Genomic DNA, 27,098 nt, shown 5'->3' with positions numbered 1-27,098 from the left:
TTGTGTCCGGCGATAGGGCGCTGACGAGGTAGTAGTACATCGTGGATTCGTCCGACACCTTCTTTATATGAAATTGAGCTTCGGTGTGGATAAACCAAGCTTGCGGTGCGTGCGTCCAAAATAACGGAAGATGAACGCTTGCCGCGCTTGACTCCGGTGTGCCCGGCGCGGTCATCGTCAACGAGGCGTCGGGTTCCTGTTTATTCGGTGATCGTCCAGATCACGTCGGGGTCACCAATATGGCGAGTCCGAAACTTGTTGGTTGTAGAAGAAGTTTATTGCAGCCGCAATATTCGAATACAGAGTTAAACAACAAGGTAAAGGACAACCATCAAAAACTTACTGTCTTCTTCGAAGACTTCGCCGAACTGGCTAAATCGGGCGCCAAACGCGCACATGACATCGCTGGCCAATCAGCGATGTCGCTCCCTGGACCAATCCCCATGGTCGCGTTCCCACGTGACCTCGCTGGCCAATCCGAGGGTTCGACGACCTGGACCATTCTCTATGGTCGCTACAATGTCATCTAGAGCAGGATAGGCCTCTAACCAAAATATCCTAGTACAACTACAACAGTGACATCCATCCAATAATGCAGAAAGTTGCCCATAAATAATCTGCCGAAAAAATACTTTCCAACTAACGACAATCTGATCAGTCTCCTCTCACTTGTCAGCAAGGAGGTAGAAGTAGGACTTACCACCCAATAACTTGATCACTGACGATCAGTTTGGGTGCTAATCATAATAAGTAGTTCTGAATTAGTTAAGTGATACCATTTTAGCTACATGCATGAATTTTAGTAGAAAATATCTACTGCACACTTACACAGCCTGCTTTAGCAGACTCATCATAACATATAACAACATATAACAACTACAGCATGGAAACAGGCCTGTCCGGCCCTACCAGTCCACGCCGACCATTCTCCCTGACCTAGTCTCATCTACCTGCACTCAGACCATAACCCTCCAATCCCCTCCTATCCATATACCTATCCAATTTACTCTTAAATAATAAAATCGAGCCAGCCTCCACCACTTCCACCGGAAGCCCATTCCATACAGCCACAACCCTCTGAGTAAAGAAGTTCCCCCTCATGTTACCCCTAAACCTTTGTCCCTCAATTCTGAAGCTATGTCCCCTTGTTGGAATCTTCCCCACTCTCAAAGGGAAAAGGATGAAAATATGCAAATCTGAATATATGCATTGAAATCATTCATGCAATAACTGTCCATAAATTTTTTATTATCCAATCAGATGCAATTAATTATAGCTGGAATTCTAATAAGTAGCTAATAATTAAAATATTGGACATACATTAAAACTGCATTGGAGATTTCATGCACCAGAGACTCCATCTGAATGAATCATAATCAAATAAACCTTTTTAATAGATTGGCAAGCATCCACAATTTGACAGAGAACAGAAACTGTTTTAATATACATTAAAAGTCACAATAACTTGAAAAAGTGTCAGTGAACTGAGATCAGATTATACCATCTGAATCTATTGAATAGTAAAATAATATTCTTACTTGCTTGAGTGTCAAATGCTGGACAATGGTAAAATGCCCCTGCTTGAGTTGCTAGAGCATGCTCTAGAGAAGCACATAATTTGGCTGACATATCATATGGAACCATTGTTGGCAAATTAAATCAAAGTTCATAATACACTCGGGTGGACATACAATCAAGATACATTTATTTACTTATTATGCTGCAAAAGGAGGACATTCAGCCCATCAAGTTCCTGCCGGCTCTCTAGTTCAGTAGAACAATGCTATTCCCTGCATCTTGTTTCCCCGAAGCCTGTCACACTCTCACATGCATTCTCACGTGCATAACAGCACACCTTTGATCCCTTTGCCACTTCCCCACTGGGATCATTTATAGTATCCAATTAATTACTAGAGAATGTGGAAATTTCACACAGCTCCCAAGGTCCTGATTGAACTGCTGCCTTTGTGCTGTCCAACTAATGCACCTGGCCCATATTTATCTTTCAATGAAAATCACCAAGGCAGATTCTGAGTTTATTGATCCCATTTGAAGCTTTGTTTAAAAAAAAATCTATTTTGCACTTTGGGATGAGATCCTGATGAACCTATTATAAATATAATATTATTGGTGTATTTTGTATTAAATTTCAAATGCCATTGTTCTATCCAAATTGTCCTTTATGTTTAAAAAAAAATCAGCAACTAAAACTCCATTGCCACTCTCGCATCAACATAGAAGCCCCAAGGAAAACTTGGTATGGTGCTGTGAAAACTCAGTAGACAGCACGATTGTGCACAAACCCTGGTCCCTTTCACAACATTGAACTCTTTCTTTTGGTGAGATTTTTATTCTCCCCAGACCTTTTTGTCTGTTGTAAAGCTTTCCAAGATTATATGGACAATGGTGAAAAACCCAATACTCCTCCCAAGTTTGACATTCCAGATCACTGATCTGAACTCGTGTGATTTAAAGGACCAGCTAATCTCTTGTCCTCACAGATATCTGCAATGTTCTGCAATCTCAAATACACGTTCACAGATGTGCCCGGTTTTGTTTGTCCATGGATGTCAGAGTTACCGTCAACTTCTTAGCCTCAGGATTATTCCAGGCAGATGCTGTTGATCCTTTTCATCCCTAACAGATGCTGTTCATTGCTGCAATAGGAAGACCACCGAAGCTGCATAGGCAAGGAGAGTTGACTTCATCCCATTTTCACCTCAGTCCATGGGAATGGGCAGAACAGACCTGGAGAATTATTAATGCACTACTATGATGGGCACCCTGGCAAACCCTTGCGTGGGAAGCTGCCTGGAGTTCTGAAGGATCTGCCCCCCTCTTTGTAAAAAACAGAACCATGAAGATGCTGTTCTTCATCAGCCTTTACAGATCCTTTGATACCCTTCCACCACTGTTCTCCTCTCCCTCCCCTATATCATTTCAGCATCCATTTTTTAAGCAGTAATACCTCACTATAACTGGAATAGTTCTGGCTGTATTCCACGAGGAGCTTGCCATTGTGGTTGCATCTAGCCATTTAATTTCCTCATTATAAAAGTCAAGCTCCTTTACTTGAAATGCAAAACACTTTCTTCATGATCATATGCAATGTGAATAGATTCATTTAATTCCATCAAGAATTAACATTCCATACGACACAGAATTATTGTTATAATCTGCGATATATACAATTACATTTTATTATATATAATGTAGCTTTATCTTCATTATTATATAAGATTTAAAATTGTTTTTTCAGTCCATGGGAGTGGGCTATAAACTATCATATAGATAAATTATATTCAATGCTGGACCAACCTTAGTTGACACAATTTATCTTTAATTCGAGATTACAATATGCTAAGCAGAATTATCAGTTACATCAGGGAATTAAATTCGTTATTTTGCCATTCAGAATTGTTAATATAAGTGTAAAATTATTTATATATTGTATTTTTCTATTGTATCTATCTCAAATGTAAAATACTTACAATGTAAACTAGTTTATTCATTATTGTAGGTAATGTTGAATTATTATAGGTAATGTTGAATTGTAGAATTATTATTGATATTACGGAATGTCTAATTATCTTTACTACAATGAAATGTAGCGTCTCCATTCAATGAAATGCATACAGCAGCGCTCTTAATTTATGCAGTTCGGAATTGTTTTCAACGTGCATTATAATACAAGTTGATATTAAACACGATGCGTAATTATCTGGAAAATTAAGTTTTTGTCATGCAGTGCGAAATTATCCCAATATTTATGCGCAAAAGGGTAATTGCTTGAAGTTTACACGTAGTGTCGAATTAACTTCCTTGTTATTATAGCCAGTGCAAAATGATGTTGGTGCTTATTTTGTAAGTTTGGTGCTTGCAGCCGGCTGAGTGCTCGCGCGGTCGCGCGCTCGCTCGGTCGTTGTGCCCCCTCGTCCTTCGCTGCCCTGCCGGCGCGACGTACCCTTTACCCCCTGACCTTCGCCCAGGCGCCAGTTGCGCGGCTCCTCGCTGATGGATGCTGAGCGTCGTTTCGTCGCCAGTGCCGACTCGGCCTGCTCCCTCGCCTCACTCTCCTCATTCCCATCCCGCTCGGAACTATGCGAAGAAAGTCGAGAATCCTCCTGTGCTTCGCCCTTCTCTGGGTGCTGGGGATCGCCTATTACATTTATCTGGGCAACGGGACGAGCCGGAAGGTGAGGATTATTATTATTATTATTCTCTCTCTCTCTCTCGGCTTGAAGAAAGAGCCGACCCGCTGGTTGTGTGCTGGGCCTCGGCTCCCAGCCTGCTCGGGGAAGGCGGCGAGCCTCGGGATCCGTCCCCGGACACCGGCCCCCCGGCCCCGGCGAGCACTGACAGGCACATGGGCACTCGCCGACACGTCCAGGGACTGGAGAGCACAGGCAAACATTAACCGGAACACCCAGGCGGACGGACGCTCGTTCATTCATGTAGCGTCTGGATCAGTCGGACACCACTGGATCAGCCACACGGGTAGTGGACCAGGCACACAGACACTGGAGCAGGCACACGGGTAGTGGACCAGGCACACAGACACTGGAGCAGGCACACGGATAGTGGATCAGGCACACAGATTGTGGATCAGGCACACGGATAGTGGATCAGGCACACAGACACTGGAGCAGGCACACGGATAGTGGATCAGCCACACGGATAGTGGACCAGGCACACAGATTGTGGATCAGGTACACGGGTAGTGAATCAGCCACACAGAGGATCAGTCTCACAGTTGATCAGTCTCACAGACTGCCATACTGACACAGGATCATGCACATGGACACTGGATCAGGCAAACAGATAGCGGATCAGTCTCACAGACAGTGGATAAACCACACGGGCACTAGATTGGGCTCATAGAGACTGGATCAGTCATGTTGGCACTCGAATGTGCAGCACTGGATCACTCACACAGACACCGGATCAGACTCGCAGACACTGAAACCTGCTGACACTGGCTCAGTCTCACCGCACTGGATCAGTCTCACAGACGAATGTGCAGGCACTGGATCAGTCATAAAGACACTGGATCAATCTCACATACACTGGAATGTACAGGCACTGGATCACACACACATACTGGATTACTCTCACGGGCACTGGAACTTGCAGACACTGAAGGAGCCACACAGACACTGGATCATTCATCCATCTCAGACAGTCCCTTGGGATCGGGACTAAAATATTTGCACACTGTTTTGTTGGCTCAGTTGGCTAATGATCCGATTTGGGAATCACAGACTCTTCTACAGGTGGGGCAGGTAGCTGATGCTTGGCCTTTCCATTTTTTTATATTTTCACTATTATTCACATCTGAATCTAAGGGGCTACCAGTGGGTTTAGTGTATTTAGATTTTTAGAAAGCCTTCCATATGATGCCACACAAGAAGTTATTACACAACATTTGAGCACATGGAATTGGCATGGCATGAGGATTATTTAGTCTGTTAACCAGAGTAATAAATGGCACACTTTCAGGTTGGGAGCGTAACTAGTCAGGTAGTAGAGGGTTCGGAGCTGGGGTCTCGGCTGTTTAGAGTCTCTGTATTAGTAATTTGTATGAGAGAACCATGCGTAATATATCTATTTGCTGATGATACAAATCCGGTAAACAGTATAAGTTGTGAGGGGTTCCAAGAAGATATTGATACACAAATTGAATGAGTAAGGACATGGCGATGGTATGTAATGTGGGAACTTGTGAATACTCCACTTTTGTAGAAATGGTGAGCAACTGAAAGATATTGGTGCCAGTGGAACCTTACTAAAGGTCAACATGGAGGTATATGAAGCAATTAGGAAGTCACATGCTGGCCTTTATTGCAAGAGGATTTGAATAAAAGAGTAGAGACATCTTGCTCTAATTATATAGGGCCTTGATTAGTCTGTGCTATGCATATGTCCGGTCCCTATACCTAAGGAGGGATCTGGTTGTGATAAAGGTAATACAGCAAAGATTCACCAGATTTCTTCTTGGGTTGGGATGGCAGGGATGTGGTTTGTCTTTTGAGAAGAGATTAATCAGTCCCTGCTTTTTCACTCTAGATTTTGGTGGAATGAGAGGTTATTTCATTGAAATGTACTAAATCAAGGGGCTTAACAGTATATATGTAGGGAAATGTTTCTCCTGTGTTGCAGCCCTCATAATTATACATATCTGTAGATTTAGTTCAATGATGCTAAAATCTAACTGATTCATTTTAAACCCTAAGATAGACACAAAATGCTGGAGTAACTCAGCAGGGCAGGCAGCATCTCTGGAGAGAACGAATGGGTGATGTTTTGGGTTGGGTTCAGAAGAAGGGTCTTCCCGCTGAGTTACTCCAGCATTTTGTGTCTATCTGCGGTGTAAACCAGAATCTGCAGTTCCTTCCCACTCGTTTTAAACCCTAATGTGTATACAAATTAAATAAAATTCCATTTTTATCAATTTAGGCATTGTTTCTAATTCTGATGTGAAACTGGGAATGATTTGTATCACTTTGGTCAACAGAGCAATATTATAAGCTACAAGTGAATTATTACAAAGCTCTATTTGTATTTGTGCATTCAGTTAAGACTGACCCTTGTGCTTTATCAAGTGCCTTGGTTTGTATTTGAATTTACAGAATCCCCTCCTTTTTATCCTCTCCATTCCTTTGTCCTCCTTTAAGTCCACTGCTACAATTTGTATCGCAGACCATAAACATGAAAATTTGCAGTCCAATAAAGAAACCTATCTTTTCAATTAGGATTTGGTGAGAATGGCGAACCCGCAACCACAGCGAGTGTTTGAGGCAGATTATGTAGATTTATTTAAGGGGAGAATAAGTACATACGGAAGAAAGCAATTGCAGGATAGGCTTCCAGGATGCGATGAAGAAAATTGGGTGGAGGATCTTGTAAAGCACAAAGTCTGGTTAAACCAGTTGGATGTGATGCTGTTTCTGAATATTTTATGTAAATTGATCCTCTGTGATATAACTTTCAGTCACCCACCCAAATTTCTGTCCATGACTTGTTTTTGTATTGTCTGCTTATGCTCCCATGAAGTGACAAAAAGCATTTTTACTTTGCTAAAGCTACTAAATAAACGTTAATAACTGTGGCTGATATTTAATGATGGCGGTGGGGTCAAGGTTGAGGTTGATGGGGATGAGGAAAATAGTTCAGTGAAGCAGGATTAAACTGGTTAGAATTTGATCTTTGATTGCAGATAGATTGATTGCGCAGTGCAGATTTGTATGGATATGGTATACTGTATTAGTTTTTGCAGAGTAATTATATTTATTAAACTGAAAAAGGGAGAGACAGTTTAATGGGAGCCCATAACCACAAATTTCAATTCATTTTTTGTTCTGCTGCCTTACCTCGCTGACAGCCAGAAGAAGGAATCTGCTTCCAACAATGTAATTTCTGGGTTTGTCAATAGGTTAGAGATTGGGCACAATTCCAGTGGCACTGAAAGAATCCAAACTAAAACTTACACCCTTCACCTCCACGCACTTCAACTCTTTCAAGGTGAATGCTGCTGATATAAGTGATCTGTCTAAAACTAAAAATACAAGCTTAGAATTTTATTACGTGGAACCTGTAAATCTAGTTTTTCTTGGTTCTTGGTCCTCCAAAATATTCCAAATGGAATTTAAACTGGAGGATTATTTACATTCTGGGTCCTAGCCTTACAGGGCAAAGGGAAAGGAAATATGTAAATTATCCTTGCCTTTGTTTTCCCATTTGTTCTATTTCCATCTTGATGAAGACTTGTGCACACTATTGTGCAGTTTCAAGGAGTGTTGTAATGCCGGATGTACTACCCTTCATATAAACGTGTGAAAGTGAAGCCCATTTATTCACAGGTGGATGCTAAAGATCCTACAGAAGAGGGGATATCCAGAGTAATGTGATTGGTGTTTATCCTGCAGTCAGTATTATTAATGTAGATGATGTGATCATAACCATATTGTTAATTGTTGAACATTTGCTGTACACAAATTGGCTACTGTTTGCTGGATTACAACAATGACTGCACTTTGAGATGTCCTGAGGCCTTATAATGTTCCTTTCCTTAACTCTGTTTTTCATCTCACAAATGCTACCAGACCTGTTGAGTGTTTTCAGCATGTTCTGCTTTATTTCATATTTCTACTCTCTGCAGTGTTTTCTTTTTTCTTTGTCTGCATTGGGCAGTTTCTTATTTTACACTGTGATCACGTACGATTTTGTGGGCTCTGCGACAAGGTGTATTGTAAAATGAATGTGTTACAACTTATGACCCGTCTGTTTGTTTCTCATGCTTGTCGTAGATCATTGGTACCAAAGGGACATATAATGGCCTTCTCCAAAGACAAAATGAAATGGTATGCATTGGCTAAAGTGTATTAAAATTACTTCCACATATTGTGCTAGTGCGGCTTTGAGTATGCGTCCAAGGTTAAATAGGTGCTGGATCCAAATCCAATGTCTTCTTTCCTGGAATCACAAACCTTTCTTTTAATCATGACACTCACATTGTGGGTGTAGCTGCAATGCCCATCCCTAGTTACCATGGCAGCACAACAATATGTGTGATTCTGTAGTTATATGATGTGGCTTAGTTGATCTCAAGATTAATAGGTAACCACCTTGGTGTGGGATTGGGAAAGGAAAACATTGGTGTCGGTTTAATATTGCCATGTATACTGAGATACAGTGAAAAGCTTTGTTTGCATGCTATCAAGTCAAATCAGACTACATGTGAGTACAAAAAAGTCATAAACAAGTACAACAGGGAGTGCAAAAAGGAAAGTAACAAAGTGCAGAATAGTGTTACAGAAAAAGTGCAATTAAGAAAAAAATGCAGGTCTGCAACGAGGTAGGTTGGATGATTGAAATGACACCCTACCTTATGAGGGGACCCGTCAGTAGTCTGATGACAGTGGGGAAGATGTTGTTCCTGAATCTAGTGATATGAGCTTTCAAGCTTTTGTATCTTGTACCAATGGGAGAGGGAAGAAGAGGAAATGGAAAGAAGAGAGTAAAGATGGTCTGCGATTATGTTGGCTGGTTTCCTTCGGCAGTATAAAGTGTAAATTGGAGTCGATGGGGAAGAGGTCAGTTTGTGTGATGGAGAATGCTGGTTTGTTTGACTCTACAACTCTCTACAATTTCTTGTGGTCTTGGGCAGAACGGTTGCCAAACTGAGCTGTGATGCATTCCAATAGAATGCTTTCTGTGATGTATCTGTAGAAGTTGGTAAGTCATTAGAAACATGCCAAACTTTGTTATTCATCTGAGGAAGTAAAGGCATTGAGGTTATTTGGCCGTAACTTCAATGTGGTTGGTCCAGGTCAAATTACTGGTGATACTTAGGAACGTGATGTTCTTGGTCATTTCCACTTTGGCACCAGTAATGCTGATTTAGACTTGTACACAACATCACCTCCTGAAGTTAATAACTAGCTCCTTCATTTTGTTGACACTGTAGGAGTGGTTATGTAGATGTGGAACTATAGATGCTGGTTTATGCCAAAGATAGGCATGAAAAACTGGAGTAACTGTGGGTCAGACAGCATCGCTGGAGAAAATGGATAGGTGAAGTTGCGGGTCGGGATCCTCTATCAGACTGAGTTTGGAGGGGGGGAAATGGAAGCAAGAAAAGATTCGGACAAACCAGGGCTGGCAACAAATGACCTCGGGCTTCTCCTGGTCTTTTCTTGCTCTCATCCCCCCCCCCCCCCACCAACAATCAGTCTGAAGAAGGGACCCAACCATTTTCTCCAGAGATACTGCCTGACCTGCTGAGTTACTCCAGCATTTTGTATAAATCTTTGAAGGATAGTTTGTTGCCTTAACACCAAGTTATTAAGCTCTCTTTCTCCTTCCTGAGTTCCGTGTCATTACCTTTCACGATCCGGCCCACTACAGTGGTGTAATCTGCAAACTTGTAAATGCTGTTAGAGCCGAATTTGGCTGCACAGTTGTGAGTGCTGGTGGAAAATAGTAAGAGGCCAAGAACACATCCTTGCGGGGCACTGTTGTTAAGAATTATCATGAAGGATTTTTCCGTCAGAGAGTTGTGAATCTGTGGAATTCTCTGCCTCAGAAGGCAGTGGAGGCCAATTCTCTGAATGCATTCAAGAGAGAGCTGGATAGACCTCTTGAGGATAGCGGAGTCAGGGGGTATGGAGAGAAGGCAGGAAAGGGGTACTGATTGAGAATGATCAGCCATGATCACATTGAATGGCGGTGCTGGCTCGAAGGGCCGAATGGCCTCCTCCTGCACCTATTGTCTATTGAACCAATTGGATACCTAGGGTGTTTGCGTGATGTCTAGACTTTTATTTTCAAATTAATCTTCTCAAATGTTTAATTTAAGTTATCTGGTTATTCGTCCAGCAACATGGCCCTCATCCTATCATGGGGCTAGAAACTGTTTGTATCATGGGTGAGAGCACCAACAGAATGCAGAGTCGGTGATACCGGCAGGCGCTGGACATAGGGCTGGTAGGAGAACCGGGTCTAACCTGCGGGGGGCGTCCCCCAGGGCACGAAGGCTGAAGACCCGGAGAGGAGAAGGACAGCTCACTGGCGAATCAAATGCAACGGGCCTTTATGGCCAGCTGCAGCTTGCACTGTGTAAAATGGTGCCAAAATCTGGTGACTTGTATGTGGACTCGGGTCTGTTTCTATGCATAGGGTACTTAATCGGCGATTGTCTTTATATTTCTGCAAAAAAGTATTTCACTGTACCTTTGGTACACGTGACAATAAAAAAAACATTGAAACATTGAATGCAAGTGAATGTTTCATTGTAATGGGTGAAAATTAACAATACTATGCTTTAAAAAGAAAAGTGATTAGCACTGATTGATATTGAACAATATTTTAATTGTAAAAGGAACCACAGAAAGATTTAATTATACACAGTATCTTTCATGGCTCACGACTCTCAAAGGGCAATCATGTATTTGTCAATTGATATATCATTGGAATCTCAGCATTCAATGTGCACATGCAGCCTAAGTTTAACATTTGGGCAAAAGGTGCAGACAGAATTGGGGAAAATACTTTTTATGCAAAGAATATTTATGAACTGAAAATCACTACATGTAGGAATGGTGGAAACGATTAATTTTTGCTTTCAAATGGGATTTGGTAGATATTTGAGTGAATGTAATGTGCAGGACATGGGGAAATGGGGTTTCTATGTTGGAGTTCGAATAGACTTGATGGGTTAAGCCCCAGAACAATTCTGCCCCAGAACAATTCTGACATTTCCATGATCACATTCAGTATTTCAAACCTCTGGGTCTTCCAACATTGCAGCATTCCCACTGTACTGCATTGTGATTAGCATCCTAAATTATTCAAACCCATAATGTTCATTCAGAGCTATAGCCACTGAGACATAGCTAGAAAATATTGCTTTGACCCACATATGCAGGTATGCATGTATTGCAGTGAGAAAGTTGGTCAAGCACTCCGTCTCTCCTTTAATTTGAAATAACTATTAACATGGGGAAACTCCAGTAAAAAAATAATGCAATCATTTAAACATCTCTGGTCCTTGATTTGTGTCCATTTGGCAGAAGTGTTTGCATGACTGCATGGGTTTGTTTGAGCTCTTGCAGCTGAATGTCACTTCTTAAACATTATGCTCATTACAGTGGAAGGATTCATGTGCTGATCTTTGTTGCTATTATTTAACTGCTGACCATTTAAAAACAGTTTTCAATCTGGTGATGTGCAGTAATCTAGTGCACATAGTGAATGTCACAACTTAATTGAGAAAAATTCCTTTTGTGCTTAAAAATATTTTTATCAGCTCTAGTGTATTTGTATTTTCTTAAAATAAGCCCTCATAGATGTACAATAATGTCTCTTTTATTAACTTTTCCATGCATTTAAATAGAAACAATTGTTTAAAGGCACTAATTTGTGGCTTATCCACTCCCATGCTGTTCAGGGAATTTGTGATGTGGCCTCTAGCCACCAAGTACATACAGCTATCTCACCTAAATCAAATGACTGGAAGACTGAAATAACCAGCTCACAGATATATATTAAATATAGTACATAATCTCTAAAGCACCTGTAGAGTCAAATGAAGTACAGTTGATGTGTGATTACTGTTGCAACAAATGTGTAACCAACCTCAGCCACAGCAAGATGTGGTAAACAGCAATGTGTTAATGCCCAGATACTTTGATTGGAGACACAAGAGACCACAGATGCTGGAATCTTGAGCAAAATGCAGACTGTCGGAGGACCTCAGCGGGTCAGGCAGCATTTGTGGAAGGAAATTGATGGATGAGGCTTCAGGTCAGGACCCTTCATCGGACTGAATCTGTTTGAGTGATCTTGGCTATATATCATGCAGGATTGCAGGGAGAACTCTGATTTTCTTAGAATGGTACCATGGAATCCTTCGCATCCTCCTGCAACACCAGATTGAAATTTGATTTAATATCTTATTTGGAAGAGTGCATCTTTGACAATGCAGCAATCCTCATTATTTTTTTTAATTATTTTTTTTTATATCAAAAAATACTTTATTCAAATAATAAATATCATTCACAAAACATATTCTTAAACAAGCCCATCCGACATTTCCGGAGGTTACATTTGGTACAGACATTCACTTAGACATTTACTTACATTTAGACATTTACCCAGTATCCCTTATTTGGAGGGGCGTCTCTCTCCACCACACCCTGCCCCCCCCATGTCCAGCAGCGGAAGGACCCTAGACTGTGGTCCTCCCCCACAGGGCCTTAGCGTTGGCTGCACCAAGCTTCAGTGCGTCCCTCAGCACGTACTCCTGCAGTCTGCAGTGGGCCAGTCGGCAACATTCCTTGACGGACAGCTCGCTTCGCTGGGAGGTCAACAAGGATCGGGCAGACCAAAGAGCGTCTTTCACTGAGTTGATGACCTTCCAGCAGCACTCGATGTCAGTCTCAGAATGCGTCCCTGGGAACAGTCCGTAGAGCACAGAGTCCTCTGTGACGGAGCTGCTCGGAATGAATCGTGACAGGGACCCCTGCAGACCTCTCCAGACTCTCTTGGCAAATCCACACTCTTTGAAGAGGTGGGCCACCGTCTCCTCTCCGTAGCAGCCGTCCAGAGGGCAGCGTGCGCTGGTAGTGAGGTTCCGGCGGTGCAGGAAGGATCTGACTGGGAGGGCTCCCCTCACCGCCAGCCAAGCCAGGTCTTGGTGCTTGTTGGTGAGTTCTGGCGATGAGGCATTTTGCCAGACAAGCTGGGCTGTCTGTTCTGGGAACCACGCCACAGGATCCATGGAGTCATTCCCCTGCAGTGCCTGCAGGACGTTCCATGCTGACCACTGCCTGATGGACTTGTGGTCAAAGGTGTTGGTCCGGAAGAACCTGTCCACAAAAGACAGATGGTTCGGCAATGTCCAGCTGACTGGCACATTGCGTGGCATCTGCGCCAGGCCCATCCTTCGCAACACCGGGGACAGGTAGAACCTCAGCAGGTAGTGGCATTTGGTGCCCACGTGCCTTGGCTCTATGCTCCGCCTGATGCAGCCACACACGAAGGTGGCCATCAGAATGAGGGCGACGTTGGGCACGCTTTTACCCCCGTTGTCTGCCGACTTGTGCATTGTGGCTCGTCGCACCCGGTCCATCGCCGACCCCCAGATGAAGCGGAAGACGGCCCAGGTGATCCCCTTGGCGTGGGAGGGAGGGACGGGCCACACTTGCGCCAGGTACAGCAGCCCCGAGAGCACCTCACACCTGATGACCAGGTTTTTCCCCGTGATGGAGAGGGAGCGCTGCTTCCACAGCTCCAGCTTCTTCCCCACCTTGGCTATCCGCTCCAGCCAATTCTTGTTACATGCCTCAGCCTTCCCGAACCAGATCCCCAGCACCTTCAGGAAGTCAGGCTTGATGGTGAAGGGGATGGAAGATCGGTCAGGCCAGTTGCCAAAGAGCATGGCCTCGCTCTTCCTGCGGTTTACCCTGGCCCCCGTGGCCAACTCAAACTGGTCGCAGACGCTGATCAGTCTGCGGACCGACCCTGGATCCGAGCAGAAGACGGCGACATCGTCCATGTACAGGGAGGCCTTGACCTGAGTGCCCCCACTGCCTGGCAATGTCACTCCTCTTATGCTCGCATCCTTCCTGATGGATTCGGCAAAGGGTTCAATGCAACAGACGAACAAGACAGGGGAGAGAGGGCAACCCTGCCTGACTCCAGACCTGACGGGGAAGCTGTCTGATTCCCACCCATTAATTTGGACTGCACTACAGATATCGGAGTAGAGCAGTTGTATCCACTTCCTGATTCCCTCCCCAAAGCCCATTTTGGAGAGCACGTCCCTCATGTACGTGTGCGATATCCTGTCGAAGGCCTTCTCCTGGTCCAAGCTGACCAGGCAGGCATCCACCCGTCTGTCCTGCACGTAGGCAATGGTATCTCTCAGCAGCACCAGGCTGTCTGAGATTTTCCTGCCAGGTACAGCACAGGTTTGGTCCGGGTGGATCACCTGTCCCAGAGCAGACTTGACCCGGTTGGCGATGGCCTTAGACAGGATCTTGTAATCTACATTCAACAATGTGATGGGTCTCCAATTCCTTAAGTCATTCATCTCCCCCTTCTGCTTGTAGATCAGGGTGATGCTGCCCTTCCTCATAGAGTCTGACATGCTGCCGGCTAGAAGTATATCGTTGTACACTTCCAGCAGGTCCGGGCCCACCCAGTCCCACAGAGCCGAGTACAACTCTGCCGGTAAGCCATCGCCTCCGGGAGTTTTACTCGAGTCAAAGGAACGGATGGAGCCAGTCAGCTCCTCCAGGGTCAGTGGTTGGTCCAGACTCTCCCGCTTGCTGTCGTCCAAGACTTCCGTGATGGAGGACAGGAAGTTCTGGGAGGCGGTGCTGTCTGTGGTCTTTACATCGTACAGATCCTTATAAAAGGATCTGCAGATCTTGAGCATGTCTGTCTGCGAGGATGTTACCGAGCCGTCCTCCTCCCAAAGGCTTTTGATCACAGAGCTCCCCCTGTGAACCTTATGGAAGAAGTAACGTGAGCACGTCTCATCCTGCTCAACATGGCGGACCCTGGACCGGAAGATGATCTTGGAGGATTCAGAGGTAAAGAGCCGAGCTTGCCGGCCCTTCAACTCTCTCAGTTCCTCCCTCACATCCACCCCTCTCCTCTGCAGAAGGAGCAGTTGCTGCAAATCTGTCTGGAGTTGACACAGTTCCCTCTTACCCTGTCTTGCTCTCTGAACACCTTTGGAGACGAAGAACTTCTTGATGTTCTCCTTTGTTGCCTCCCACCAGAGTGTCAGGGAGTCAAAGAGGGGCCTCACAGTTCTCCAACATGCGTAGTCCCTCTTTAGCTCCTCAACGTTCTCCGGGGTCAACAGCTCCACGTTTAACTTCCACGTCCCTCTGCCCGCCTTCCGGTCCTCCTGTAGGTGACAGGTGGCCTGAAGGAGGCAGTGGTCAGAGAAGAACACCGGCGCGAGGTCGGTGTGTCTGACCGTGACGGCCCTCGATGTGAAGAGGAAGTCTATCCGGGACTGGGCTGAACCGTTCGGTCCTGACCAGGTGAACCGCGGCTGGGCTCTGCCTGCAGGGTCACTGAAGGCCTCGCGCAGCTTTGCATCTTTGACCGTCTCCACCAGGAGTTTGGAGGTGCCGTCCAGTCTGTGGTTGGCACTGCCAGATCGTCCAGCCGCATCGATGATGCAGTTGAAGTCACCGGCCAGAACGAGCGGTCTTGACGTGGCCAGCAGCGGTGGGAGCTGCTGGAGGACGGCCAACCGCTCGCTCCGCCTGGGTGAGGCATACACATTAATCAGCCGGAGCGGAGAACCACGGTACATTACATCCACCACCAAGAGACGCCCCCCCACCACCTCCCTTACCTCAGTGATGGTGAAGCCCCCTCCCCGCAGCAAGATCCCCAGACCGGACGCACGCCCATTGGCCACTGCACTGCTCCCGGTCTCCCGGAGCTGGGGCCCATTGGCCACTGCACTGCTCCCGGTCTCCCGGAGCTGGGGCCCATTGGCCACTGCACTGCTCCCAGTTTCCTGGAGCTGGGGCCTATTGGCCGTTGTGCCGCTCCCGGTCTCCCGGAGCTGTGGCCCGTTTGCCGTTGTGTCGCTCACGGTCTCCCGGAGCTGTGGCCCATTGGCACTGCTCCCAGTCTCCTGGGGCTGGGGGGCAACAGACACGTTCTTCCTCTTGCCTTCCTCCTCCCCCGTTTTCGTCCTCTGCCTCTGCTTCCGTTGTCGGCTCCTCCCGGTCGTCTCATCCTCCGACGCGGAGAGGTTGCTGGCCTCGTCCTGGGAGAGGGCTCTTTTTTGGGACTTGCTTGCCCCCTCCGGCTTTTTCTCCGTGCGCACAGCCTTCAATGTTTTCCTCGACTGTACCACCTTCCTTTCCTCCTTTTCCTGTTCCCCCTCTTCCATCGACTCGCCCTCGTGGGCAGGGGCCTGGGGGGCTCTGTCCTGCGGTTGGGGGCTCCTGGTGGTCGCGCTGTCATTGCCCCTGCTCTCCTTTCCTTTTTGGGCTTTTGCCGTGGTAGGAGGCGTCTCGTCCACCCTGGGGGTGCTGGCAGCGGCCCCTCTTATCGCCTGTGCGTACATGCTAGCTCTTTTAGGGCAGGCCCTGTAAAGGTGGCCTGCCTCCCCACACAGGTTGCAGCTCTTACTTTCTTTACATTCCCTTGTCTCGTGGCCTTCTAGTTTGCAGTTTCTGCAGACGACTGTCCTGCATTCTGCCGCCACGTGCCCAGGTTTGTTGCATTTCCTGCACACCCTGGGCTGCCCTGCGTACGTCGTGTAACCCCGGTTCCCTCCGATGGCGAACACCGAGGGAGGGTGGATGATGAATCCCTTCCCGTCCACCCTCAGCTTCACCTTCACTTGCCTCTTGCTCGTCCAGATCCCGAACAAGTCCTTTATGTCCACACAGTTCCCGGCCCCTTCGACGTAGCGCGCAAGGAAGGTGAGGACATCCACGACGGGCACATGTGGGTTAAACATGTGCACCATGATCATTCGTTCCCTCTGGGTGGGGAGGGTGAAGAGCGGCTGCACCTTCAGGAGCGACAGCGGGGCTTCGTCCCCCTTCTCACGGAAGTCCTGCAGCATCTTCTGCCATCCCGCCGGGTTCTGGAAGGTAACGTCGAAATATCCGTTACCTGGGAAGTCCTGGAGGCAGAAGATGTCCCTGGCCTTGAATCCACAGGCCTCCAGCAGCACCTTCTTGATGAAGAGGTCCCTTGAGAAAGGGGTCCCCTCCCTGAGGTCCTTCACCGATACACGCAGGGTATTTCGGATACCCTGCCCTCCAGCTCCACTTGCTGCTGCCATCCCACCTGGATAAGGGTGTTAGGTTGGTTACCCAACCAGCATGGATCCACCCCTAAACCAGCCTCGTGCTCCTGACCTCCGCTCCTCGTCAATGATTCACGCCTCAATACAGATACTGCCCTGATACTGTTCTTATAAGAACATTAGGTTGTGCAAGAACAGATACTACACTTGATCTTAGCCAAAAGGCCGAGAAGCAATCCTCATTATTGGCACTGTGAGAGTTAGCCTCAATTTTGCATTCAAGTCTCTCAAGTGAGAATTTAAGTTGTGATTCACTGACTCAAAAGCAAGAGTACCACCTATAGAGCCACACTGACATGTTAGTGCAATATCAAAATGGTGTCATACTTGAGTGAATCACACATTTAGTCTGTTTGAAAGCCAGCAGAATCTACATTATCAAGAATAATTTGTTAAACTTGGCTGAAAGTTTTCATTCACCAAATCCAAACCAATGGAAAATCAGTTTTCTAGATGCAGGAAGGAATGGGAATGCTTGTGTGTTAAAACAATAAAGAAGGGTCCCGACCAGAAACGTCATCCATCCTTTTTCTCCAGAAATGCTTCCTGACCTGCTGAGTCACTCCAGCACTTTGTGTCTATCTTTGGTATAAACCAGCATCTGCAGTTCCTTTCTAAACATAATCAATTTGTTTATTCTGCTTCAGCCTAGGTCAAATGGTAGCAGCCAGAATTATGGATCAGCGATCCAGATATACAAGTTTGAATCCTAACATGGCAACTGGAGAATTTAATACAAAAGAATAAGTAAATCTGAAATTTAGAGTAATTCCTATCTCGGCACAAAACTTCTAGATTGTTCTGGAATGGTGGGACTATCATATGTTGAAAGACTGGAGCGACTAGGCTTGTATACACTGGAATTTAGAAGGATGAGAGGAGATCTTATCGAAACGTATAAGACTATTAAGGGGTTGGACACGTTAGAGGCAGGAAACATGTTCCCAATGTTGGGGGAGTCCAGAACAAGGGGCCACAGTTTAAGAATAAGGGGTAGGCCATTTAGAACTGAGATGAGGAAAAACTTTTTCAGTCAGAGAGTTGTGAATCTGTGGAATTCACTGCCTCAGAAGGCAGTGGAGGCCAATTCTCTGAATGCATTCAAGAGAGAGCTGGATTGAGCTCTTAAGGATAGCGGAGTCGGGGTATGGGGAGAAGGCAGGAACGGGGTACTGATTGAGAATGATCAGCCATGATCACATTGAATGGCCGTGCTGGCTCGAAGGGCCAAATGGCCTCCTCCTGCACCTATTGTCTATTGTCTATTGTGAACGCCCATTTGACTCACTTATGTTTACCAGGGAAGGAAATGTGCCCTCCTTACCTAGACTTGGATATTGGTGAGTTCACTCGCCAAAATAAGGCTGACTTTTAACTGCCCCTGCAGTTCTGGGACATTTAGGCAATGAACACTGGCATTGGCAGAAACATTCTGTGAACAGGTTAATAGGAAAAAAAATATTGATGTTCAAATCTCTTAGTGTTTTACATTTTTGTAAAAGGTCTCATGACTGCTCCACCTCAAATTAACCTTCAGTATTATCACCTAATCTCCCTCTGCAAGCAGAAGGAATTATTAATGATAAGTGGAAAGGAGCATTAGCACATGTTAACATTTTGGTACAAGGTGGATTTCTTATCTGCTTTAAATAAACCCATTACTAATTGTCATCCTTTTTTTAATTCATTTTGACCTACACCCTCGTGTCTTTCTCTGAGAAACTTTCATATGAGAAACTTTCATATGGTAATTGGCCAAGAGTTTTTTTCAAATTGTTGAAACACTAGGCCCTTCTTTAGTCAGAGGATGGCATATCTGTGAAATTCATTGCCATAGACGGGGGGGGGAAGACTGGAAAATGGGGTTGAGAGGGAAAGATAGATTAGCCATGATTGAATGAATGGCGGAATAGAAATGATGGGCCGAACGGTCTAATTCTGCTCCTAGCAATTATAAACTTATGAACTTATCAAGCTACATTTTAAATATTTATCCCATGTGTTACAGCTACAATAAATTTAGGTGCATTTTCCTTTGTAACCTAACAAAAGGGTGAAATTTTCTCTTGCACAGAGACATTTAAATAAACTAAGATTTGATGTTCCTTTAATAAGAAGCCTGTATTTTATGTAAAGTAGTGATGTTAATCAAGAAATCAATTTGCATATCAGATAATAATGCATCAGAGTTCAGGAACTATTTTGTTGTGCACCGCCTAATCATTTCATAATTTCTATTCTTCTGTTAACATAAATATGACAACATGCAAAATTAAGTTGTGGTGACTGGACATACGTCTGTGGACCTACAGAACTGCATCATCCCTGTCGAAATTAGGTTTTGGGCAGGAGATTATAATGTGATGGTAGATCAACTGGTTGAAGAACTCGCCGGACATAACATCTGTTCTTCTTGTGTCCAGCATTTTAATTTCATTGACAACTGGTCAGTCCAGTTGATTCTTTGGCTACCCATTTTAAATGAATCCTCAAATTGAAGACAAGTACAGATTTAACTTATTTTCGTTCAACATCTTTGCTGGGTAAATCATGTCAATTTGTAAAAGAACATGGATCACGGGGACACACACTCTTGTACCACTCCCACCCATGACCACACTGACTATTATTTTCAGGTTCACATTCAGTGAACCTTCATGCATAACCAGAGCTCTGTGTGCTTGAAGTCTCTTTGCTGTCTCATATTCAGCAAGATATACAGATGTCGGCAGCGGTAGATTTCCTTGTAAGATGTCCAAAACAGAACTGATAAATATAAAATTCATTATTAGTAAATCTATATCGATGTTTATTTTATCAAGAGAAGGGTGAGAATGTGGAACTTGCTACTATAAGGAATGGCGTGTGATTAGTAAAGGTAAATAAACACAGGATGAAGACAAGAGTACAGGTTTTGCAGATGAGGTGATAAGAAGCAGAGTGGGTGGAGGCTTTGTTTGAATCATAAATAGTATATAGGCCAGCATAAACCATTCTGACTGATGGTTACTGACTTGAAACTCTCACTCCCTTTCTCTGCACGGAAGTTGCTTGATCTGCAGAACGTTTTAAATGCTTTGTTTTTATTTCAGATTTCTGGCTCACAAGATATTTTGGTTCAGACTAGCTGGATGGAATAGTTGGCATATTCTGTACTGCTGACTTTCTGTATTTTTGTGTAGATTATATTATTATATGGTGACTAACAATAAAATTTCTAGTTTGTGGGGAATGGTGATGACACTGCAGTTAAGCCACCAAGAGATCTGGACAAACAACGCAGGTTTAAATTCAAAACCCACTGTGGCAGCTGTGGAATTTAAATTTGGATAATAATCTGGAAAACAACAATTCTTAGCAATGATGAGGCATTAGCAACAAAGCTACTGATGGCACATGGAAGAAAATATCTGCCATCCTTACTGGTGCGTGAGTTCAGATGCTCTGCAGTTAAGGATAACAATAAATGTTGACCTAGTGATTCCAAAAACTGAATAGTATAATAGGTCTTGTAATCTCAGACATGATTATTCACTTATCTTTTCAAATTTGGGCAAATAAAGAACTTAAGTAGCACAGAATAGATTCCAAGTTCTCAAATAGTTTATTTTGCATGAAATATAATTATATAGAATGTAGGTTTCAACAAACTCATTTTATGCATCTCCCATCCCATTCCCAGACCATCCTCCCCTCTGGTTCTACATTTCTCTCCCCACCTTTGTTTCTTATCAGAGTTCACCATTTGCACCCTTTTGTCTTCTCCACCTCTAACCTTGGCTATGATCTCCACATGCCCTCTCAGTCAATCCCTCTCATTTCAATCCAATTATCACCAGGTCTTGCTTCACCCCTTCCCCTCACCTTTTTTTTACTAACTATTTCTGCTCTAGTCCATCAGCCTGAAGAGTCCCACCCCGAAACATTGTCTGCCCATTTCCTTCACAGACGCTGCCTGATCCACTGAGTTCTTCCAGCAGGTTGTTTTATGTTCAAGATTTCAGCATCTATGGTCTCTTGTGCTTCCATTACACATCACTCTCCCAATTAACTTGCACAAACCGTAGAACTGCGTGACTGGTGCCTTTCACTCTTTCACAATCACAAACCGCCCTCAAAACTGCAATAAATGCATACAGCACAGAAACAGGCCCTTGAGCCCAACTTGTCCGAGCCGACCAATATGCCCCATCTAAACTTGTCCCATTTACCCACATTTGGTCCATATCCCTCTAAACCCTTTCTATCCATGTACCTGTCCAAGTATCTTTGAAATGCTGTTATTGTAATTAAAGGTACCAGCTTAAATAAACCTCTCCCTTGGTGATGGAGATACTGCCATTGTTTAAATAAACTCTCATGCTGAGGTCATCATGTAAAGACCATTCTGATGTTAAATGCATGAACAGCTCTTGAAAGAGCTCAAAGGGCTTCATTGTCTGAAAGCTAATAATGTGAAGCTGTACAGCTGGGAGATGGCTAATTGATACAAAGCTGCATTTGATTTGTCCTAAATATCACTGTCTGCATATCTAAGAGTCTTTGTGGATTGAATCTAACATAATTATAAGTTACATTAAAATCCCCTTTAGATAAAATACTTTAAAAAAAAGCAATCTACTCAATCTCTCTGGTTCATTGCTTGCTTTTCCTCTGCTACCCACTGATTTTAGCTTGTTCTGATAGATTCAGTGGTACATTGGCTCCTCCCCTCTATCCCTTTCCTTCACTACACAATTGTTTCCTGGGGAACCTCAAATAAACCATTCTAATAAACCACTGTGTCTTACCTCCAACCCCACTATATTAATTCCAGCTCCTGGCTTGTTTTCTGTTATCCCTTTTATCCCCAGCTCTCTGTCCTGCCTTCTGTTGTTACCTTAATGCATGCTCTCTCTCTTACTGCTCCTGGCCTCTGTCATCTCTAGATTTTCTCTATTCCACTGTTTCCCTATTCCACTATTTTCCCTTTCCCTATCTCTTTTCTGTCCCCAAGCCAGATGCCAAAGTTCTTATGGCTGACCTGGTTGTATAGATTGCATGAAATTGTACATTTTCATGAGATTTCTCAGTTCTACCCCTCTGATTACTGATGTTGTGCAAAATGGATTGGAGCTTGTTGCAAGCAGATTATAAATGTTACCTTTTCACACTTTTTCTCACTTCAATTTGTTAACTTCCACAAAGGACCTTCATCTTCTGTTGTAATATCTGCCATACATCCACAGTGCTAATGTAACCTGTCAAACACTTGTGCCACAATCAATAGATAGACATAGATTATTTAGTTATTTACTTCATTGATATTTCAGGGACACAGTCGTGTGCAAATTGGCTGTCAATACAATAGCAGCTGTCATATTTCAAAAGCAATTTTGAGATAGCATGAGGTTATAAGAGTAACACATTCTTTTCCTGTAAAAGGTTCCTAATGTGAAACATCATCTGTTCATTCCCTCCACAGATGCTGCTTGACCTGCTGAGAATCTTCACCAATTAGTTTTTCGCTCAAGATTCCAGCATTCGCTATCCCTTGTGTTTGTTTTCTTTTTCTTCATCTTCTTTCTCACCGAGGTTCAAACAGTAATTGAAATCGGATTTGCAGTATTTTATCCTGATCAAGTTCTATTTTAACCTACAGTAACATTTTGTTTTGATAATTCTCGCACAGCAATAGAAAGGTTGTTCCTGATTGCAGTAGTCTTTGATATTGGAGAGTGGCGACATTTTACAGGATGCACCTCTTAAAACAGTTAAAACAGCCTTTTTATGATTGCATCTCCTTACAAACTATCTTCTCCACCACTGCAAAAGTCATTTGTTCCAACGCTGAAAGTGTATGCCAATCATTGCTACCTCAACAGGAACTCTCAAAACCACCCATCTTTACTATGCCTGATGCAATGGCGCAGCTGTGGGTACATACAAAGCACAGAGGCGTGGCTGTCAGGGGTTGGAGGTGGCTGAAATGCCAGTGATTTCATCAACCCCCCCCCCTCACCAGTATATCTAGCTAACTAACATTCAATCATTCGAGAACAAACTTGAAGAGCTTGGAGCAAGGTTGCTTTTCAAAGGGAGATCTGAAACATGACTCACCCCTGACTTGCCTGACCCTATTCCACCTGAGGGTTTCTCTATTATATGAATCGTCAGACAAGGGAGAAGGTAGTAGCATCTGCTTTTTGGTCTATGTTTTATGTTGCATTTATGTGAAGGTCTTAGCTCAATTCCACTCTCCGGACCTAGAATATTGTTCATAAAAATGTCATCGAGGGAATTCACCTCCACCGTCTTGTCAATTGTCTACACTCCACCCATGCAAATGCCAAGATGTGCACTGGATAAATTATACTGTGTCAACACCTTCAAGACATTGACTTCAATCAAGCTAAATCCAGGAATGTGCTTCCCAATACCGTTACTGGTGCCCGCAGGGTTGTGTGCTTAGTTCCTTGCTCTCCTCCCTGTATACCCATGATCATTTGGCCAAATACAAGACTGACTCGATCTTTAAATTCACCGACGATGCCATTCTTGTCATCCGGATCTCCAACAACGATGAGATGCAAGAGATTGAAAACTGTCTGAGTCCATGGTGTCAGTACAATAACCTACCACTTGTCAGAAAGACAAAATAGTTGTTTGTTGTTGTCCTAAAGAAGCGAGGTGGTGAACAAAAACCATGTCTTCATATATGGAGCTGCTGTAGAGCTGGTCGACAGCTTCAAGTTCCCAGGCATCCATATCACCAGCAAACTAACCTGCTCCGTTCATACTGATGTGGTAATTAGGAAAGTGCATCAACATATATTTATTTTTAGGGTCTGAACAGAGCCTGCATATCCACAAGAATTCTCTCGAACTTGTACAGATGTGCTGTAGAAAGTATTCTGATGGGATGCATCTCAGCCCAGAATGGAAACTACTCTAATCTTGACTATTTGAACCTGCAGAGAGTGGTAAACATAGCCCAGTCCAACAGAGGCTCATCGTTTCTTTCCATCTTTCTACTTCGCCATGTGTTGCATGAGGAAGGTTGGAATTATCGACAAGGATTCCTGCCACCCTGGCCATTCCCATTTCTCTCTTCTACTTGCTGGGAGAAGATACAGGAGCTTGAAAGCTTGATCATCCAGACTTAAGATCAGCTCCTTCCCCATTTGACTACTGAACCCCATTCCAAGAGGTCTGCCACAAATTCGTACTCTTAACTCTACCTCTGTTATTCCATTATTATGCTTTCATTTTCTTTTGCGCTACTGGGATTTTGTACTGCAATATTGCACCATTCTGCTGTGTTGCATTCATTGTTGTATTTATCATTACTGTAGGTATACTGTTTACCTTGAACTTTCACTGCACCTATGTGGCAATTTCACTGCCACTATGTGGCAATAAACCATTCTAATCTAACCTTTGGTCTAGCTCATCATCAAAGAATTAAGAAATCCAAATTTGCCTGGCATTATTCAAATAATGTGTTCAGCCAAGGTTGGTATGATGATCCATGTGAATAGTTGAGTGGGTTGGTAGGGAGGAAGGTGCAGGGATAGGAAAGAAGAAAACGTGGATGAGGAAAGTGAAGGAGGGAGTACAGAGGATATTTGTCTCTTGTCTATTGTCTATTTTGTATCAGTTTCCAATTTTGGTGCCTTGCGATTCACGATACCAGATTGGATTTTTAAAAAAAATCTTCCTAATTGAGTTTAGGGGTGTTTAGCAAGCCACTAAAATTCTATTTTGAGAGAGGGAAGGTTATTTGGGGTCCCAATGTTTTTTTTCTGGTAATTTTCCAATTCTGATACTGCTCTTATGTACATAAGAGTCATTATAGTGCAGTGTTACGACCCACTTTGCTGTAAAGTAGATATTTCTCAAATCAAGATGGTTTATATTTGAGCAGTTTATAGCAAAGTCATGCAATTAATCCTACTACTTATACAATCATTCTCTTATAATTTGTTTGATAGGATGAGTGGAATGCTTTGGATCCAAATAAAAGAAAGGATGGTCAGAGCAGCAATGCAGAAGGAAAAACAAAGAACGTGGAAACATTACCACCTGGTAGGTTTCAAAAGCTCTGAATGCGGAAAAGTCTGGAATATCAAAAATCGATGGTGGTTTGTGCTGATTCATGTCCAAGTTGCACTTTGCATTATTAGTTAACTGAAGATTGTTAATGGGATGTGAATTTCTGGGAGAAACACAAAGGTTTCTTTCTATATCAGTGCACAGGGAAACCAGGTATCAAGCCTTGTCTGGGGCTAGAAGGTTTGATTTGTTGAAAATCATCTGAGGAGAAAAACAGCCTTGTTTTCTTCAGCCCTCTCTAATGAACAGAGGTCTTTAATTATAGATGGTTATGAACCACAATTCCCGCTTCAGGTGTACCAGCCAGTAATTCAAATAGGTTGACGTAGTTTTAAATTAGTGACTTGTTTAATTAGGAAAGTTATGTTTGTATTTTTTAATTTGTGTTTGGTATTCAAGTCAATATCTTCCATTTTAGGCATGGTTCTAGTATATATATATATTTTAAATAATAGATTAATTAGAACTTTAAACACTCTAGCGTAGTACAGCATAGGGACAAGTCCTTTGGCCCATTATATCTGTGTCGAGCATGATGCTAAATTAAACTAATCCCTTCTGCCTGCATGTGATCCATATCCCTCCATTCCCTGCATAATTATGTATCCATCTAAAAGCCTCTTGAATGCCACTATTGTATCTCCTTCCTCCATCACCCCCTGGCCACATGTTCTAGGCACCTACCACTTTCTGTGTAAAAAAACAACTTGCCCCTCACATCTCCTTAATTAGCCCATTCTTTTCCAAATGTATAATTAACCCATTCTCCTCCAAGTCTCTACTGAGTAGCTCTTTACCATCCTGAACCACATTTCACGCTACTTTTGCTGCATCAGTCAGTTTTACTTGGATGACACAGTGGCATGAGTAGGTGGCCTCTGACCTCTGGTGCTGTGTATGGGGTTAGCACATTTCCCTGTGACCACATGTGTTTCTCAAGAGAGGGGGGGGGGTCTAGTTTCCTCACACATCCAAACGGTGTGCTATCTGAGAGATAATCTGGCTACTGCAAATTACCCCAAGTGTAGGTGGATGGTAGAATTCAGTAAATGGCTATGTTTGAGGGAATAATTTGTGGGAAAATAGCAGGGAAAGGGATTGTTCTGATTGCTCCAACAGCTGGACTCCTATGTTATAATCCTTTTTATGATTACCAATACTTTCTGCCCTCTTTTTACACTCCCATTACATGCTTTGTTCTTTTTGGATGATTTATTCAATTTTTTCTGTTTTTGAGTACATTTTTTTGCGCTTAAGCCTTTACCATGTTTCCAACTTTGCAGTCTTTCTTCATATCTCCAACCATAAATATTAATAGCTTTCCTTATGTTTTATTAATTCTCCTTTTGCTTGCTTATTTTTTCCTTATCAGTTATTTTAACTCAAAGTACATAATCTAAATATGCTATCCATTGTAAGTTACTTTGAATTGAATTTTGTGCATTATAGCAAAATGTTTGATTTGTATCCAGTGTGTAAAGCTTTATATTTTTTAAAGCTGTCCGTTCCATTTCCAACAATTTTGTGAAATAATATGACATAAAGTATGCAGGTGATTCAATGCAGTTATGTGATTGTAAAAGATCCCAGTTTCTTTCATGCAGGTTAATAATTGCCACATGAAAGTTTCCCTTTCTTCAAATAT

General features: G+C 43.6%; 1 protein-coding gene and 1 pseudogene across 3 annotated transcripts in view; one reads left to right on the top strand and one right to left on the bottom strand.

Annotated features, from left to right (window-relative positions):
- Positions 1 to 4,007: 4,007 nt before the first annotated feature.
- Positions 4,008 to 27,098, top strand: part of galnt2 (UDP-N-acetyl-alpha-D-galactosamine:polypeptide N-acetylgalactosaminyltransferase 2) — a 62,528-nt gene continuing 39,437 nt past the window's right edge. For 2 of the 3 annotated variants that reach the window (XM_078399057.1, XM_078399056.1), the window contains exons 1-2: positions 4,012 to 4,196; positions 25,333 to 25,426. In XM_078399057.1, coding sequence (XP_078255183.1) covers positions 4,101 to 4,196; positions 25,333 to 25,426 — 190 coding nt within the window. In that variant the 5' untranslated portion in view covers positions 4,012 to 4,100. Of the gene's footprint in view, positions 4,197 to 25,332; positions 25,427 to 27,098 lie in introns of all 3 variants that reach the window. The other variant, XM_078399058.1, reaches the window with a different exon arrangement.
- LOC144594127 (U2 spliceosomal RNA) lies at positions 17,426 to 17,536 on the bottom strand (annotated as a pseudogene).

Source organism: Rhinoraja longicauda, chromosome 5, assembly GCF_053455715.1.
Source record: "Rhinoraja longicauda isolate Sanriku21f chromosome 5, sRhiLon1.1, whole genome shotgun sequence".
NCBI lineage: Eukaryota > Metazoa > Chordata > Chondrichthyes > Rajiformes > Arhynchobatidae > Rhinoraja > Rhinoraja longicauda.
This window is presented reverse-complemented; position numbering and strand designations above follow the sequence as displayed.